Here is an 18,365-nt window from a genome sequence, read left to right as displayed (position 1 = left end):
CATGACACCAATAGCTATTAAGTTCTACCCTGCTTATGTCTTACTAGAAGCAATTGGGTGCTAAATTACCATCTGACTTAAGTTTCTCCTCCGTTCTGTCTTACTAGAAGCAATTAGGTGCTAAGTCTTCTTTAAGTTTTATCTTACCAGTTTCAATGTCTCACCAGAAGCAGCTGCCTTATAGGTCAATACACTCTTACTAGAAGCAATTGGGTGCTAAGTTTTCATCTGATTTAGTTTCTACCTCCATTCGTCTTACTAGATGCAATTAGGTGCAAAGTTACTAGAAGCAATCAGCTGTTAAATTTTACCTCTGCTTATGTCTTACTAGAAGCAATTGGGTGCTAAGTTTTTCATTCTGATTTAAGTTTTTACCTCCACTCTGTTTTTCTGGAAGCAATCAGGTGCTACATTTTTTTCAATTTTAAGCCACTGTGTTAAGTTTTCATCTGTTTTAAGCCACTATTCAGAAAATCAAACAAGTCTTAAGACATCTACTATCAAATACCCAACAAGAACCAAACCTCTAATTCCAGATCTCCACACAATAAATAAACAGGTTCTGCCTTCAGCCCTCTTATTTGTTCTCCTTGATTTCACCATGAAGCCACCTTCTTGGCTCCTTCTTCTCTTACTCTGCTCATTTACCAACACTACTCACTGCCTGAAACCTCTCCCCCCAATCTACTCGACTCCACAAATGTCAATAATATTTGCCCTGGCCTCAGAATCCCTGTGCTAGTGCACACCAGAAATCACCCCTTTAAAAAAAAAAAAACCCTCTGAGGAGTTAACGACTCCTCTTTAAAGCCCTTTCCTCCTGCCAATCTACCCAGCCTCACCTCTGACTCTCTCACCCCAGTTGTGACGCCAGATCTACTTGCAACAAGACCCAAATACTAAAGGACCTACTTGGGGACTTCAATCTTGGATTCCTATGCATCACAGAAACATGGATCGAAAAAGATGATTTATTCACACAAAACGAACTCTGCTCCTATGGTTACCATGGCCTCTTCTCTCCCAGAATAAACCAAAAAGGAGGAGGCCTGGCACTCCTCTACAAATTATTCTTCGACGTTCAGCTCCTCGAAAAGGGTAGCTACACTTTGCTAGAATATATGTTAGCTTCAATCAAGGACGAATTCCACCCCTACACATTAGGTACCTTGTTACTATACCGGCCACCAACCCCCTGGAATAAATCCTCTGAACTCGTTCTCGAGACCATAACTAGCATCTTCCTTAAATTTCAGAGACTATTGATCATTGGCGATATTAATCTCCACCTAGATGACAACACCAGCAAGGATGCAACCGAATTCAACAATTTCCTCACTTCTCTAGGTTTCCCCTATCCTGCGTCCTCCCCAACCCACAAAAAGGGGCACACACTAGACATCATCAGCTTCCTCGACCTGACCGAACACAAAACTTCTGCCGAAGATGCTCGTTGGGAACATGTCCCTTGGTCCGATCACTTTTTAGGTTCTTTCTGCCTCCCCATTTTCATGTCCCACCTTGGATCTCCACCCCGTGCCACAAATCCTATCACCTTCCGCAAAAAAATCACGAGCGAACTGTTCTGGACCCAATTTCTCAACCAACTTTCCTCTTGTCCTAAGCCTGCTGACCCAGAATCCAGCTGGCGCAACTGGATAAACCTCTCTGAGACTAATAATTGTGCTCTTTCCCCTTTATCTACCAAATCTATCTCCTACTCCTGTAAGGCCCCTTGGTATCTTCCGTACCACAGAGAGAAGCAGATATGTTGAGCACTGGAGCAAAAATGGAAAAAAATCCAAATCCTCTAAAGACAGACAATCCTGGAGGGACAATATCAAGTTTTATAACTCAGTACTAAAAAAAGCAAGTAAGAACTTCTATGGTGATAAAATTTCCAGATCCAACAACCAGAGTAGCATACTGCTTAACATTTAGCACACCTTAACTTCTAAAAACGACTCCACCATTCCCCCCTCCTCCCCATCAGCAGACGACCTAGCAAAATTCTTTAACGCAAAGATCACTACCATAAAGAGCTCCTTCCCTCCAGCAGTCTCTGGCCCCCAACGACTCTAACCCTATCTCAGCAGACAGATCCTGGACTACTTTCGAGCTCGTATACGAACCCCAGATCTCTAAACTCTGCCTCAAAATGAAATCCTGCAAATGTGCCCTGGATCCATTCCCTTCCTACCTGTACGAGAATATTCCTGCGCAGACTATCTCATCCCTCACCAGTCTTATAAACTCTGCTTTACTATCGGGCCTATTCTCCGCAGAAATGGGACATATTGCCTTGTCCCCATTACTGAAAAAAGCTGATCTTGACCCTTCCTCTCTTTCTAACTACCATCCCATAGCAAACATCCCTCTCCTGACTAAAATGCTAGAGGCCATCATTTTCACCCAGCTCTCATTCTACCCAGAGATTCTCCATTCTCTTACCTTATCAATACGGCTTCAGACCCAGTTTCAGCACCAAATTCCTACTGGTCTCATTAATTTCAAAGATGCAACAATTACACTCTCATATTAAGTTTGCTGTCCTATTACAATTCGATCTCTCTGCAGCTTTTGATGTCGTCCACCACGATATTCTAATTTATCAACTTTCCGAGATAGGCATAGACTCCACAGTCTTAGAGTGGTTCTCGAATTTCTTATGTTTCCGCTCCTACACTGTCAACACAAATGGCACCACGTCCGCTCCTTGGAAACCGACTTGCGGAGTCCCGCAGGGATCACCCCTATCCCCTATTCTCTTCAACATCTACATGTCTTCCCTTGAAACAATCTATACTTATGCTGACAACATGCTTGTCCTTCTCGAGACAGACTCGAACCTTACCAACCTCTCTGAGAACATAACAGCCTGCATAACGAAACTCCAATCCTGATCCCTCTCAGTTCAAATGAAACTGAACGAGTCCAAAATGAAACTTCTCTGGCTCGATCCAAAATTAGGACAGCTGCCCACCCTCTTCGCACTGCCCTCTGGCGCCACATTGCAGCTTGAGTTCTCAAGCAAAGTTCTAGGCATCATCATTGACTCTTCTCTTTCCTTCAACGACCACCTCAACTACCTGGTAAAATCATGCTTTTTCAGCCTCCACATGCTGAGGAAAGTGAGATCCTGCTTCTGCCAACAACATTTTGCCGTCTTTGTCCAATCCATCATCCTTTCCAAACTAGACTATTGTAATTCCGTCTACCTAAGCCTAACTAAAAAAAGCCTTCAAAGACTTCAACTAATTCAGAACACTGTGGGACCGTGATTTGAGGCACAGTTCTCCACATCTGTAGAGGTACCCATCGAGGCCCAGGTCTTCTTCTCGAGACAGGTCTTGTTTATCGAGGCCTAGAGACTCTTCAAGGCCACCAACTCCTCTATCAAGAACATCTGCTGCAGAACCTTACCACTCTCACCACTCGAGTTCTTCTCCTGAGAGGTTTTCTACACATTCTCTCAGTGAGTCATCTTTACCTATGGATTCAGATCTCAGGTATCAATACTTCAGAGAGACTTCACCCTCGTTCTTAGCCATGAGAGGACCCTTGAGGTCACCTTCTCCTTCACCAGGTCGTCCTTCTTTGGATCAGGTATCTTTTACCAAATTTCTCTGCCAAATGAGTAAAGATCTTCATATCTCTTTGGAATCTGACTCAAAATACTCTAAGGAGTATTTGGAAGAAATGGGTATGCCTCATCCTCCTAGAGAGTCTCAAATTACCCATCAATGGCCTTCTTTATCAAACCTTCAAAAGAAATTGTGAGACACCATATTCCATCCCTGCTGTGCCTGCAAAGTTGGAATCTCACTACAGGGTGGTCCATTGTAAGGGATTTCAGAAGTCTCAATTATCCCATCAGTCTCTCCTCGTGGAGTCTTCTTTAAAGAGAACCAATCCTACCAAGGTTTTGCCACTGTCCCACCTGGAAGAGAGGGCAGGACTATGGACAAGTTTGGTCGTCGGTTGTATCAAAATTCAATCACGACAACCCGAGTTTTGAACTACAACTTTATCTTCACATCTTATCTTAAGCATTTGGTTAACACCATGCCTGATTTCTTCAAATATCTTCCTCAACATAGGCTTCCAGAGTTTAAACAACTTCACAACACTCTGGGTCAACTTTGCATGCAACTGATTCAGTCTGCCTATGATGCGTTTGAACTGTCATCTAGGGTCACTGCCTTTTCGGTGTCATGCATCATCTGGCCTGACTTCGCACCGTGGACATGAATCCGAATCTCCAAGATCGACTGGCTAACATCCCATGCCAGGGCAATGAGTTGTTTGATGACTCTATTGAGGCAGCTACGAAGCGTTTATCTGAGCATCAGGTTTTAGGTTTATTTAAAAATTTGATATACCGCCTAATCAAAATTCAAAGCGGTTTTACATAATATAAATACAAAGTATAAAAAGAGCATACATAAAAAATAAATTACAAATAATACTACAAACAATCAAACGCACTGACAAACATTAACTTACCAATACAGGATGGAAAAGGGCAGAAATACAATTTGTATAAAGAGAAAGAGGGGGAGAAGGAAGGGGAACAATAAAATAAATAGTCTAGTATTTTGTAAAATAGGCTAAAATGATAAAAAAAAATAGCAAGGAACAGATTTCCATTACTGGAAGGACTATTATACACCAAAAGCATTAAAAAAAAAATTTATCAAGGGATGTAATTTCTCTTATATAATTTGGTGCTGAATTCCAAATGGTAGGGGCCTTGACAGAAAAAATACTAGTACGCATAGTGTTAATGTATCTTAAAAAAGGGATGGATAGAAAGTTTTGATTAGATGAGCGTAATGTACGATGGGGGGTATGGGGGATAAGTAGCCTGTTAATAAAATCAGGTTGGCCGGAAGTTATAGTCTTGTATGTCAGTAACATTATTTTATAGGAAATTCGATGATCTATAGGGAGCGTTGATCAAAAGAGGTGTGACATGATCATATTTTCGTGCGTTTGAAATAATTTTAATGGCAGTATTTTGAATAATTTAAAGACGTTTTATTTCTTTCTTAGTGATTCCTTTGTATAGTGCATTACTGTAATTAAACATGAAATAATGAGCGAATGAATAAGAATATTTAATGAAGATTGATCTAATAAGGTGGCAAGAGATCTAATCATTCGAAGAATGTAGAAACATTTCTTAACTACTGAACTTATTTTCCGTCAAAAGTAACACCAAGAAGTTTAATAGAGGTGACTATCTGAACTGAAACTGATTTTATTGTTATGGGGCAGTCCATGAGAAGTCCTTTGCTTCCATCATCAGACCAAAGCCAAAGCCTTCCACTGCAAAAGGTTATAGGCCTGTTCCATCATACCAGAGGCATTTTCCTCAGAAGGCAGCTCCTTATTCAAGGGTGCCTCCTAAGAAGCAACAGCAGTAGCAACAAAGGCAGCAAAAACCTCAGACTCCTGCTGCACCCAGGCCTCTGATGTCAGAGAAGGGGGCGGGACTGCGGCAGAGAGAAGACAACTCGGACGATGTATGGCAGCTTGCAAAGATCGTTAGAGCCAGCGATCTTATGCAGGCTGCTGAATTTAGGTAAATTGATGCGGGGAAGGCCTTCTGGGGGGGAGGGGGGTGTAGCCCTTCCGGGGGGGTGGTACATGCCTTCAGGGGGTGCGCAGCCTTCCAGGGGTAGGGTGTAGGCCTTCAGGGAGGACATATAGGCCTTCAGGGGTGGGGTATAGGCCTTCAGGGGTGAACATTCAGGCCTTCGAGGGGGACATGCAGGCCTTCAGGGGGGACAGGCTGGCCTTCAGGGGTGGGGTGTAGGTGTTCGGGGGGAACATGCAGGCCTTCAGGGTAGAGAGTTGCACAGGGACAGAAATCCCACCCATCCCCGCTAGGATCCTCTCCGACTCACCCGTCCCCGTCAGGATCCTCTTCGTCCCTGCAAGGAATTACCTCCATCCCTGCCCGTCCCCATAAAAAGTAGCAATTACTTCTGACAGGATCATCAATTCCACAGTTTCTTTTGTGTTTGCGCTGCTGTTTTCCTTGTGGAATCTCTTTGGTGGAACCCTTTTTTTGTTTTCTATTCAGGTAATTAACTTATAAACCCCCTCTTTTACTAAGGCTGACGTGTCCATTATATTATATGGATGAATCCTGCTTCCAAAGCCTTCCATCCCCGTGGGAGTCCCGTGGGCCAGAGGGGGGTCCCCATGGGAGTCCCGTGGGTTAAGGGGGGATTCCTGTGGGACCCCCGGGATTCCCGTGATCCCTGTTCCCGTGCAGACCTCTACTTCAGGGGTGGGGTGTAGGTCTTCAGGAGTGGGTGTAGGCCTTCGGGGGGACATGCTGGCCTTCAGGGGGGTACAGACGTTCAGGGGAGGGGGCCCTGGTGTAGAAGTACACAGAGGGAAGGGGGGTTCAAAGAGACGTGCATATGCCGGACTTTGGGGGAAAGAAATAATGGGTCTAAAAACAGAGGAGAGGGAGAGAGATGGTGGACAATGGGATTTAGGGATGAAAGGAACAGAAAGGGAGAGATGGTGGACCCTGGGGTGGTAGGGATGGAGGGAGAGATGCTGGATGAAAGGGTAGTTGAGAAAAGGTGGATCTGTGGATGAAGACCAAAAAAAAGGAAAGATGCCAGATCTCTGGGAGACGGAAGGGGAGGACAGAGATGGAAGATGGATGGTTAGCACGGAGAAAGAAGGAGACCCTGGCAAGCAAGTTATCAGAAGACAACCAGAGCCTGGGACCAACAAGATTTGAATAATGACCAGACAACAAAAGGTAGAAAAAAATCATTTTACTTTCTGTTTTGTGATTGCAATATGTCAGATTTGAAACGTGTATCCTGCCAGAGCTGGTGTTAGACCGCAAAATGAGCTAGGATTTAACAGAGAGAGGAAAAGTCTTTTTTGTTTACACCACGGCGTCAGTGTGGTTAGGAGATGGCAAAGGGGATGAAGAGGCTATAAAATAAACCCACCAGGATGTTTTAAAAAACACCCAATTGGGCAGGAAAATCGAATTGAAAAATCAATTCAATAGGCTAAATCGAATCGAAATTTTTTTTCCTTAATTGAGCAGCACTAGTTTCAATTATGTCCCCTCTCAGTCTCCTCTTTTCAAGGGAGAAGAAGCCCAGCTTCTCCAATCTCTCACTATACAGCAACTCCTCTAGTCCCTTAACCATTTTAGTCGCTCTTCTCTGGACCCTTTTGACTAGTACCATGTCCTTCTTCATGTACGGCAACCAGTGCTGGACGCAGTACTTCAGGTAAGGGCGCACCATGGTCTGATACAGCGGCATGATAACCCTCTCCGATTTGTTTGTGATCCCCTTCTTAATCATTCCTAGCATTCTGTTCGCCCTTTTCGCCGCCGCCACACATTGAGCAGACAGCTTCATCGACTTGTCAATCAGAACTCCCAAGTCTCTTTCCTGGGAGGTCTCTTCAAATACTGCCCTGGACATCCTGTATTCATGTATGAGATTTTTGTTACCAACATGCATCACTTTACACTTATCCACGTTTAACCTTATTTGCCATGTCATTGCCCATTTCTTGAGCTTGATTATGTCACGTTGCAGATCTTCGCAATCCCCCTATGCTTTCACTACCCTGAATAACTTTGTATCGTCCGCAAATTTAATCACCTCGCTCATCGTACCAATGTCCAGATCATTTATAAAGATGTTGAAGAGCACAGGTCCAAGCACCAGTCCGAGTATTGTCCATTTACCCCACTCTGTTTCCTATCCTCCAGCCAGTTTTTAATGCACATGAGTATTTCACCCTTGATTCCATGGCTCGCAATTTTCCAAAGTAGTCGTTCATGCGGAACCTTGTCGAATGCCTTCTGGAAATCCAGATATACAATGTCGACCAGGTCACCCTTGTTTATCTGCCTGTTTACTCCCTTGAAGAAGTGCAGCAAGTTCGTCAAATAGGATCTGCCTTTGCTGAAGCCGTGCTGGCTGGTCCTCATCAGATTGTGTCTGTCAAGGTGATCAATGATGCGGTCCTTTATCAGCACCTCTACCATCTTTCCTGGTACCGAGGTCAGACTCATCACAGACTGGTCTATAGTTTCCTGTATCTCCCCTCGAATCTTTTTTGATGATCGGCATAACATTCGCCCCACCTTCCAGTCTTCTCAAATCTTTCCCGATTTGATTGACAGATTGGTTATTAGTTGAAGCAGTTCAGCTATGCTCCCTTTCAGTTCCTTGATGACCCTCGGATGGATGCCATCCGGTACCGGGGATTTATCGCTCTTAAGCCTATCAATCTGCTTGCATACCTCTTCTAGACTGACTGTCAACTAGAGAGCTGCACGGGAACGGGGATGACGGGAATCCCGCGGGACCCGCGGGGATCCCGCAGGTTCCCCCTTTGGGTCACGGGGATCCCGTGGGGACGCCCCCTAGGGTCGCGGGGATCCCTTGGGGACGCCTCCGAGGGTCGCGGGGTTCCTGCGGGGTTGGATCGCAGCGGGGTTGGTCGAGCCGCGAGGGTAGTCTCCTTCTCCTTACCTGCCCTGTCGCAGCACACATCCGAACGGAAATCTTCCCGATGTCAGCGCTGACGTCGGAGGGAGGGCTTAAGCAAAGCCCTTTCTTTTTCAACCTTCTATTGGAGTCTCCAGAACAGGAAGTGGAAACCGATTGGCCACTGAGTCAGAAGACCAGAGGGAGGTGGGGGAGGGGGAGAACCTCTTACCCGGGCAGAAGCTCCTTCAGGCATTTTCCTCTGCTTTTAAGGGCCTTTTCTCTGGCTGGGGGAGTGAAGAGACTTCCGGTTGATCCGCCAACCAATAGGAAACAGACAGACGACACCACAAAGGGGAGGTGGAAGCGCTCTTCACTGCCGATTGGTCACAACGCGCTACAGGGCGGGAAGACTACGAAAACGGCCCGCCCCGCGAGCGCTGATTGGGGGCTTAAGCAAAGCCCTCCCTTCCTCCGACGTCAGCGCTGACATCAGGAAGACTTCAGGTCGGCTGTGTGCGGCAGGGCAGGTAGGAAGAAGGCAATGGCGTACGAAAGAGGGGGGAGAGGGCGGACCGCCCCGGAGAATGTGCACAGCCGGTCAGATCCCCCGATCGACCGACAACAGGCCCGGCCGACAAATCTCCCTGCCCTGTAGCCGCGAATCTAAATTACCTCTTACAGCAGCTTCACTACTCCAGCTGCTGTAAGAAGGTAATTTAGATTCGCGGCTACAGGACAGGGAGATTTGTCCGACCGGGCCTGTTCTGTTGTCGGTCGGGTGCAAAAGCGCCACAAAGGTGGAGGCAGGGAGGGAGGAAAGGTGGAGTGGAGAAGAAAAGACGCTTAAGGGGGGAGAAGGCCGCTGAAAGTACTGGGGAAGACAAAGGGGTGGAAAAGAACGCTGAAAGGACATGGGGTAAACGGGAGAAAGGGGGGGAAGGACCCTGAAAGCACTGGGGAAGACAAAGGGGTGGAGAATGCCACTGAAAGGACATGGGGAAGGCAGAGAGGGGAGAAGGATGCTGCCTGACAGGACATGGGAAAGATGGTGGGGGAGAAGGACACTGAAAGGAAATGGGGAAGAGGGAATGGGAAGAAGACGCTGGCAGGGAAGAAGACAGAGGTGCCAGACTATGGGGGGAGCGGAGGGAAAAAGATGGGTGCCAGACCAATTTGGGAGGGGGGAGAAAGGGAGAGGCACAGTAACAGAGCAAATGGAAGACACAGAGAGAAGAGAGGCAGTGGATGGAAGGAATTGAATGAGAACATGAAGAAAGCAGAAACCAGGCAATAAAGGTAGGAAAAAAATTATTATTATTTTTTTTTTTTTTGCTTAAGGATAAAGTAGTATATTAGTTGTGTTGATAAAAATTTATAAACATTAGAGGCTCTGGTAGAAACCCGTTTACAAAGTATGTATTCTTCCCAATTAATATTTCCAAATTAATAAAGTCTTTTTGCTTATTTTTAAATGGGTTTCTACCAGAGCCTTTAATTCAGTAGCATAATTAAATGAAATAACTATTTCTGTAGTTTATAGGGACAGGCGGGGACGTAGGGGATTCCTCGCGGGGACGGGTGGGGACGGAGGGGATTCCTCGCGGGGACGGGTGGGGACGGAGGGATTCCTCGCGGGGACGGGTGGGAGTCCTCACGGGGACGGGTGGGGACGGGTGGGACTTTGGCGGGGACGGGTGGGGACGGGTGGGATTTCTGTCCCCGCGCAACTCTCTACTGTCAACCCTGTCAGTTTTCCGTCTTCGTTTCCAGCATATAGCCTGATAGGTTCCGGTATGTTGTATATATCCTCTTCCTTAAATAAATCTCATCTGTGTACATTGGATATGGTAAACAGCTGTCGATTTCTTTGAAGGTGTGGCTTCTTCATGGACAGAATCCCAATCAGTTCCACCCGAGGAGATCTGTAGAACAGGTCCACCCTCCATACTTTTACAGAGTTTCACACAGGATGTGATAGCACAAATGGACATTGCTTTTGGGTCCTCGGTGCTCACAGCAGGCTCATCTGCCTCATTCTAGGCTCTGGGGACTGCTTTGGTATGTTCCACATGCCAAGCCTACTGTACCCCTTGCACTGGAAGGGAAGAATAGGTTTTTACCTTGATAATCTTTCCAGTATAAGTGTACAGTAGGCTTGAGAGCTCGCCCTGTCAGATATAAGTTAGCCTACTTTATACCTCAGACACATATGGGTGTCTCCAGAGGCTTGTCTGAATGACCAATGGAGAATGAAGATGTTTAATGTATTTGTGTTAAACAAGTAAGAAGAGTTATTCATTAGTACTATAGTGGAACCTTTGGGATGGGCCAGGGGTAGGCAATTCCAGTCCTTGAGAGCTGGAGCCAGGTCAGGTTTTCAGGATATTCACAATGAATATGTATGAGATGGATTTGCATGCACTGCCTCCTTGAGATGCAAATCTATCTCATGCATATTTATTGTGGATATCCTGAAAACGACCTGGCTCTGGTTCTTGAGGACCAGAATTGCCTACCTCTGGGATAGGTTATAGGAGATGCATGAATGTTAGTAGTGGCTTTTTTGGTTCCACCATTGTTTATGATATGTATCCATTGGGTTAATTGTTCATGTTGCAGAGCAAAAAAGACTTGAAATGTTGGGGAGTTCCCCATACCTTCCAATCTTCTTTTTCCTCCTTAGGGTTCATGCATTACTTTGGTACTAACTGAAGAGCTGAGGCACTGCCCAGTGATACAAGGAGGTAGAGTTGAAAAATGTAGCTGATGCTTTCTGCAAACCTCATGGGTGAAGGGAAGGAGCCCACATGTCAAGTCTACTGTGCCCTTATATTGGAAAGAAAATTATTGAGGTAAGAACCTAATCTTCCCTTAAAGAGCAAGGAAAGGGAGGCGAAATCCTTTGCTCTGGAGATTAAAGTTCAGGAGTGACAGGTAATTCCCCAGATTTTCAGGGTACAGAATAACAATATCACTTTTGGACACATATTGCAGGATCTGGGCTACTGTTACATCAAAGGCTCCTATAAATCACAAGTTGCCATTTTCTGTTTTATTGTGATATCTTGTATTTGATCAACTTTTTATTGAGGCAAAACAAACAATAACTCTTACCAACTCAGTGTGACAGCTCAGCTTCTAACATTTAAAAATAAAAATTCAGATTCCCCCCCCCCCCTTTCCAAGAAAAGAGAGAGACAACCAGTGAACAATATGTACATGTTTTAATTTCATGCTCTTTTTGGAATTATTAGCACTTGTTGAACATTCCTCTCTTTTCAGGGAGGATACCCCAGAGAGCTTATAGGACCAGGTAGATAGTAGCTGAACATTTCTGCAGTCAAGTTGTGACCAGTTCCAAACATCTCTGTTTTCAATTTTATTTTTATCTCTCCACTTCCCCTCCTCTTTTCCCTCCTCCCCTTTCTTTTCTTTTCACACATTCTGTGTCCTCTCCTGACTTTCCCTTCTCTCCCTTAATTCACTGCCTTGCTTACAGCTTTGAATCTTCAGCTGAAATCTTGCCCCATACACCAAGGCTCAGTCACTTTCCCAGCGTATCCAGCTCTCCTGCGAGCCTCGCCGACTCCATGCAGCAGAAACCAGCTTCACCCCACCGACGCCGGCAGCTCAACACCAACACCATGTAGCAATGGCATCTTCACTCTTTCTTGCTTTCACTCTTTTGTTGACCAGGTAGGGCCCCCCCCCCCCCCCATTGGACTCCTGAAACATGCTTCTGATACATGTCCTTTCGACCAACCCCATTTTTTCAGTCTCCTGCACTGCATTTCTCTGTCTTTCCATCATAAATGCAAACTTCAGTGGACAGTTGTGGCTAAAGCAAATTGATTTTAAGAGAGAGGTGGCCAAACTCTAAAGATAGAACTGGGTCCTTTGCTTCTTTGAGACATGAACTTCAAATGTATGTGCAACAAATGGGCTCTCATCTGCTTTAAAACCTTCAAATCCCCTGCTCATGAATGCAAGTGGCAGGATTTACATATATGGCCTTTGAGCACCACAGTGGAACATGACTCTTATCTGACCACTTTCTTCAGTGTTGCATGTGGCAGAGGGCTGTGTTCTAGACTTGTAATATTACATCACTTTACTTTGTGTACTAGGTATGAGGAGAGCCCTAAAGAGGTGTCTGGAGACTCCAATCAAGAAAAGAAGGAATCTGAGAAAAAAGAAAATTAACTCTGCATCCCCTACTGCAGCTGAGGAGCTTGAGCAGACTGCTTCATCTCTCTCCCTGCTCCCCCTCATAGCTCTGCACCTTGAATCGATTCTCATTCCTTTCCCTGCAGCTTTGTGCCTGGTACTTACTCCTTCATTTCTCTCTGGTGCTCTCCTCCTCCACACAGCTTAATGCCTCAGCCTATCAATCTTTCTCATCCTCAAAGCCTAGGACTAACCTCATAATTGTGCACTTGTACTGATCAGGTGCTCTGTGCCTTGGTCTGACCATAGAGTGATTATGGATCCCTACAGCAGTGTGTTTCATAACAAACTTCTAACCTGAGCCACAGCAGTGTATCTCAGTTCAACTGTGGATTCGTTCTCCCCCATTGTCAAAGGATGTGTGCCTCAGTATGATTTTTAAAAAATAATACACCCAGGTCCTTTTCCAAACCTTGATGTGACCTAGAAACCCCACAGCTGTGATCTTGATGTGACCAGGGATCCTCTCTAGTGAGGTGCACCTAGACTAACTGAAAAAATTTACAACCGCATGTCTGGGTCAGACCAGGGACCCCCTTTCTGCAGTGGTGCACTGCAGTTGGACGGAAATTTCCCTCCCCCGCCACACCTATGTACATCTTTCTGCTTGGGGTTCCTTAATCCCAGCATATAAACTATGTGAAAAGCTTGAAAGAACTAGTGAGGGAGAGAAGATAGGATCCTATCCAATGTATGAAAGGTGCTTTTGCACTCCTATCTTTGTCTGTGTACTTTGTATTCTTGTCCCTGCATACTTATATCTTGTTACCTGTACTTAACAGGTGGAAAAATATATAAATGGCAGATTTTTACATTTTTTTTTATTGTAGGTCTTATTATAAGTTGCCTGTGATGTTTGCAACTGAAGGAATGTGCACAGTCATGAAAGCTTGGATATGTCTTTGGGGAGGGGGGAGCTCTGGTGTGTCTGAGAATAAGAATGGTTTCTCATGAGTTTCAGCTCTGTCCTTTGTATGTGGGGCAAAGAGTATATACTCTGCTATAGAAACATTTTGTCTATGAATGAATGTAAAGGTCCCGGACTTAATCACTGACACAGTGTATGGTACATGAATGATTAGGGTCTGTTTAATATGAGCTATTATAGCATGGGAGTGACTGTAACGATACTTGCCCTGGTTTCATTGGAATAATCTCGTCACATCCTGCGAACTGTATATCCTGCCAGGTGATAATACAGAGACCCTTCTTGACATTAATTGATGACCTTAAAAGTTTTGAATTCCAAGGAGGAGTTGGTGATAGTTTCATTGGATGTTTTGTTTGCCTTCAGCACCATGAACTTCTATTTATTCCAGGACAAGCAGGCAGTATGTTGTCACATGTGGGTAATGTCATCCACAGAGCCTAGTACAGACAGTGCAAAAAGTGTATTATCACTTTAAATCTTTTCATAGTTTTGAGACTGCCCGAACCACACATGCGCTAGTGCCTTACCACCTGACGTTGGCTTACGGAACCTTCAGTTCTCAGTTTTCCATAGTGTTGAGAAGCTGTATTTTTTCAAATCTCCAAAAGTGCATCAAACTTTACCTTTTATGTGCCTTCCCATTTATATTTTTCCTCCTAATTGCATTTATTTTCTTTCCATTCAATCCGTGTTTACTTTTTTCGATTTTTCATTTGTTGGACCTTTGGACCCTTTCCAGTCTTTTTTCAGGCTGGGAATATCAATCAAGCCTTTTTCTGTTTTGAGATCTCTCGATCTCCCAGAACCATTGAGTCCTTCGATCTTGTGTTGGCAGTTTTTCCCTCGATGTCAAGGCCTTCCAGTGGGTTTAAGCAGTACACTTGGTGCAACAGGACCATTTCAGTCACTGACCCTCATAATTGGTGTATTCGGTGTCTGGGCCACAACTACCAGGTAACTTGTAAGCACTGCTCTCACCTACAAAAAAGATCACTGAAGGCTAGTCAGCTCCAATTTGAAAACTTTTTTGGGTCAACATCGGGATCATTGAGGAGCTCCACTGCATCAGACGCTGAGGCTCGTTGGTGTCAAAGCCAGCATCGACGTCGTCACTGTCAGTATTGTCATCGGGGCCAGACAAGAGATAAGAAGCACAAACATCCTTCCCCAACTAAGCATGCATCCACATCCAATCATTCATCTGCATCAGAGAGCCTCTGCTCCATCAGCATTTTCCAAGCAATGTATAGAACTGAGGTCTCCTCCTTTATAGCTGGTGTCACTTTAGAGGCATGCCTCATCATCGAGGTCACCAACACCTCGACCCCGAGTGCCTCTACTTGATCGGTGCCATCCTTACAGGATCAAATTAGAGACCTAGTGCAGAGGGAGTTGGCTGCCATGTTGCAGGCTCAAACAATTCAAGCACAATACCAGCCCAGTGCGAGCAGAGTTCCAAGAAAAAATCCAAAACCAGATCTTGGATTCCTCACAAAAAACTCTCGATGCCCAAGAGAACAACATCGAGGCATTGAAGTTCCATCTTCACGTTCTACTTCAGTCAGACATCAAAGACCTCAAAGCATCTCTTGACGTTGTCAACACACTATGTTTATTAAAAAATTTTGACCGCACTTCAGTTTAGCATCAGCACAGTTTACAGATAATAAAAAGAGAAAGGAATAAATAATACAGATTTACAGATAATAAAAAGAGAAAAGTAAAAAGAAGATAAAATCCAAAACTAAAATTAAAAGATAAAATTTTTTAAAGTCTAAATAGTTGCCAAAGAGAAGACCAAAAAGATGAGTCTTAACCAATGACCTGAATTTTACGTAAGAAAGCTCAGAACAAATAATAACTGGAAGAGAATTCTGTAAACTAGGAGATGCAAAAAAGCAGAGTTATGCATTGAAACCAATCGTATCAAATGAACTGAAGGCAAAGTCAATTGATGGACAGATACTCGAGCGCAAATTACGAGTAGGCCTATAAGGAACTAATAATTTTCCCAAATACTCATGTTGACCGGATTGTAGTGCTTTAAAAGCAAGTGTTAAAACCTTATAAATAAGACGAGATTTAACAGTTAACCATATCTCCAAGCATTTCCAAGAACTCTAATAGCAGTATTCTGTATAGTTTGTAACTTCTTAATAGATACTGATGGTAATCCAGTGTAGACAATATTGCAATAGTCAAGCTTTGAAGTAACTATCAAAGAAGAGAAGAAGTGTCTTCGGTGGCAGGCTGGCTAATCTACTGAAGAGGTTTTTTAAACTAGAAGTGATGGGACAGGGTGATCAAAGCCACCGGATGAGTATAAGCCCTCAGATAAGTAAATCACTGAATATCTCTAAATGGATGGGAAAAAGGGTCATGTCTGGAAAGTAGTATATACTAATATGGGAAACAAGATTCTTAATCTAGAAGCAGTGATGGAAGAAGATGAGTTGGATATAGTGGGTATCAGAGAGTCATGCTTCAGGGAGAAACATACCTGGGATGTAGTTGTACCGGGCTATGATCTGTTCAGGAAAGACAGGGTAGGAAGAAAAGGAGGGGGAGTAGCAATACATGTTAAAAATCATATTAAAGCCACACAATTGCAGGATCTGCAGGGCAAGGAAGAGGCACTGTGGATCAGTTTGGAAAGGAAATGGTAAATATATTTACATTGGTGTGATATACAGGCCTTCTTCACAGATGGAAGAAACGGACAGAGATTTAATAGTAGACATTCAGAATATATCTAAAAAAGGGGAAGTTTTACTAATAGGTGATTTTAACATGCTGGATGTTGATTAGGGTATCCCTATTGCAGGGTCTTCTAGAAGTAGGGAGAACCTGGATTCTCTACAAGGAGAACTGTTCCAGCAGTTGGTAATGGAACCTTTGCGGGATGGGGTCATACTGGACTTAGTGCTTACAAACGGGAAAAGTGTTTCTGATGTTACAGTGGGTGATCACCTGGCATCCAGTAATCATTGCATGGTACGGTTTAATATTAAGACAGGTATAGAGAGGTTTCATTCAAAAGTAAAGGTTCTATAGACTTTTAAAAAGCTAACTTTGTTCAGATGGAGAATTACGTCAAGGAATTTATTTATTCATTTTTTAAAATTTCTATACCGTTTTTTATCCAAAATGGTTCACAAGGGGTTAATACATAAAATGTTAAAAGTCTATACAAAATAAGAAAATAAAATAGACATATTCAATGTAGCATAAATTCAGTATACACTTCTCCCTCCATATCCGCAGTTTCCGTATCTGCGGATTCACTTATTTGCGATTTTTTTGGAAACTGACTCCGCCCCCCCAAATTACATCATCATTAAAGTTCTTCTTATTTCTTTTACTGTACCGATAAAAAAGTATATCACTTACCATTCACTCTGAAAATCACTGCTACCATGCTTTCTCCCACAAATTTGCTGCTTCCATGCTTCCCAGTTTGCACTGAGAAAAACACTACTTCCCAGCATGCCTGCCCAGAAATCACTGTAGAAAAGTTATTTGGGGTTCCAATAATAAAAACGGAAGGCTTTTTCTAAAAACAACAAATAACATTTAAAAAGTTATTCTCATTTTTTCCTTATTTGCGCCTATGGTCCGCCCTCATCCCCTGCGAATACGGAGGGAGAAGTGTAGTGTAAATCAATTCCTCAGAAAAATGCATTAACAAATAGCTGAGTGTTCATTTTCCTAAAAGAATTCCTCTCTCCACATTTTCAAATTTTGCCAACAAAGCCATTCCATAGCTTAACTCCTGCACATGTAAAAGTCGTAGCCATGCAATCTATGTCCATATTCTGCTACGAAAACTTGATGATGTTCATCAAGTTGCTTCTCAAACACGAGTCGATGGCACCTAACCAAGGCCAAGTGCAGTATTATCTTTGGATGTCACTGAGCATATAAGGATTCATTATATGCTCAGTGACATCCAGAGATAATACTCTTTTCTACTTTAGTTCATGTGATCCATGGTGATCATATTAAAGGTATCATTAATATGTATAGCTACAGTACAGACCAAACTTTCAAAAAGATATAAACAGGATGGAGTCGGTCCAGAGGAAGGCAACAAAAATGGTTGGTGGTCTTAAGTCCTAAGGCGTTTTAGGACATTACATTACATATTTCTATTCCGCCATTACCTTTCGGTTCAAAGCGGATATACTTAAAGATCTCAATATGTATACTTTGGAGAAAAGGCAGGAGAGGGGAGATATGATAGTGACGTTTAAATACCTATGTGGTATAAATATGCATGAGGCAAGTCTCTTTCAGTTAAAGCAGGGGTAGGGAACCGTATTCGAGTTGGGTTTTCAGGATTTCCCAGTCTTTCCAGAAGTAAGACAAACCAGCATAAACTGATAATTCAATCATTTATTCTTAGTGCAGAATTACTTAGCATATCCCGACGGGACCCGTTTCGCCTTAACCGGGCTTTCTCAAGGGTTCACAGTAGGCGCTTTGCATAATACAAAAAATATTTTTTTACAACTTATCCTATTTTTTATATCATTTTACATAATTACAATTTATTAAATCTAAATCTAACCAAATCTCAAAAGACTGTATATACTTTTTTCATTCACTACTGAAATACTATATTAAAACATTTAACATCTCAATTACAATAAATAATTCTTATTCATAGATGGAGAAGTTTCAAATTCATGCTAAAATGTTCCACTCAA

The 18,365-nt window shown here is 43.6% G+C and overlaps 1 protein-coding gene across 2 annotated transcripts in view; it reads left to right on the top strand.

Moving 5' to 3' along the window:
- HM13 (histocompatibility minor 13) overlaps positions 1–13,543 on the top strand; it is a 129,318-nt gene extending 115,775 nt beyond the window's left edge. Inside the window, exons 12-13 of one of the 2 annotated variants that reach the window (XM_033963249.1) lie at positions 11,998–12,194; positions 12,626–12,765. In XM_033963249.1, coding sequence (XP_033819140.1) covers positions 11,998–12,148 — 151 coding nt within the window. In that variant the 3' untranslated portion in view covers positions 12,149–12,194; positions 12,626–12,765. Of the gene's footprint in view, positions 1–11,997; positions 12,195–12,625 lie in introns of both variants that reach the window. The other variant, XM_033963250.1, reaches the window with a different exon arrangement.
- Positions 13,544–18,365: the final 4,822 nt, after the last annotated feature.

Source organism: Geotrypetes seraphini, chromosome 11 (genome assembly GCF_902459505.1).
Source record: "Geotrypetes seraphini chromosome 11, aGeoSer1.1, whole genome shotgun sequence".
NCBI lineage: Eukaryota > Metazoa > Chordata > Amphibia > Gymnophiona > Dermophiidae > Geotrypetes > Geotrypetes seraphini.
The sequence above is the reverse complement of the archived record's forward strand: the minus strand, read 5'-3'. Positions and strand labels throughout refer to the sequence as shown.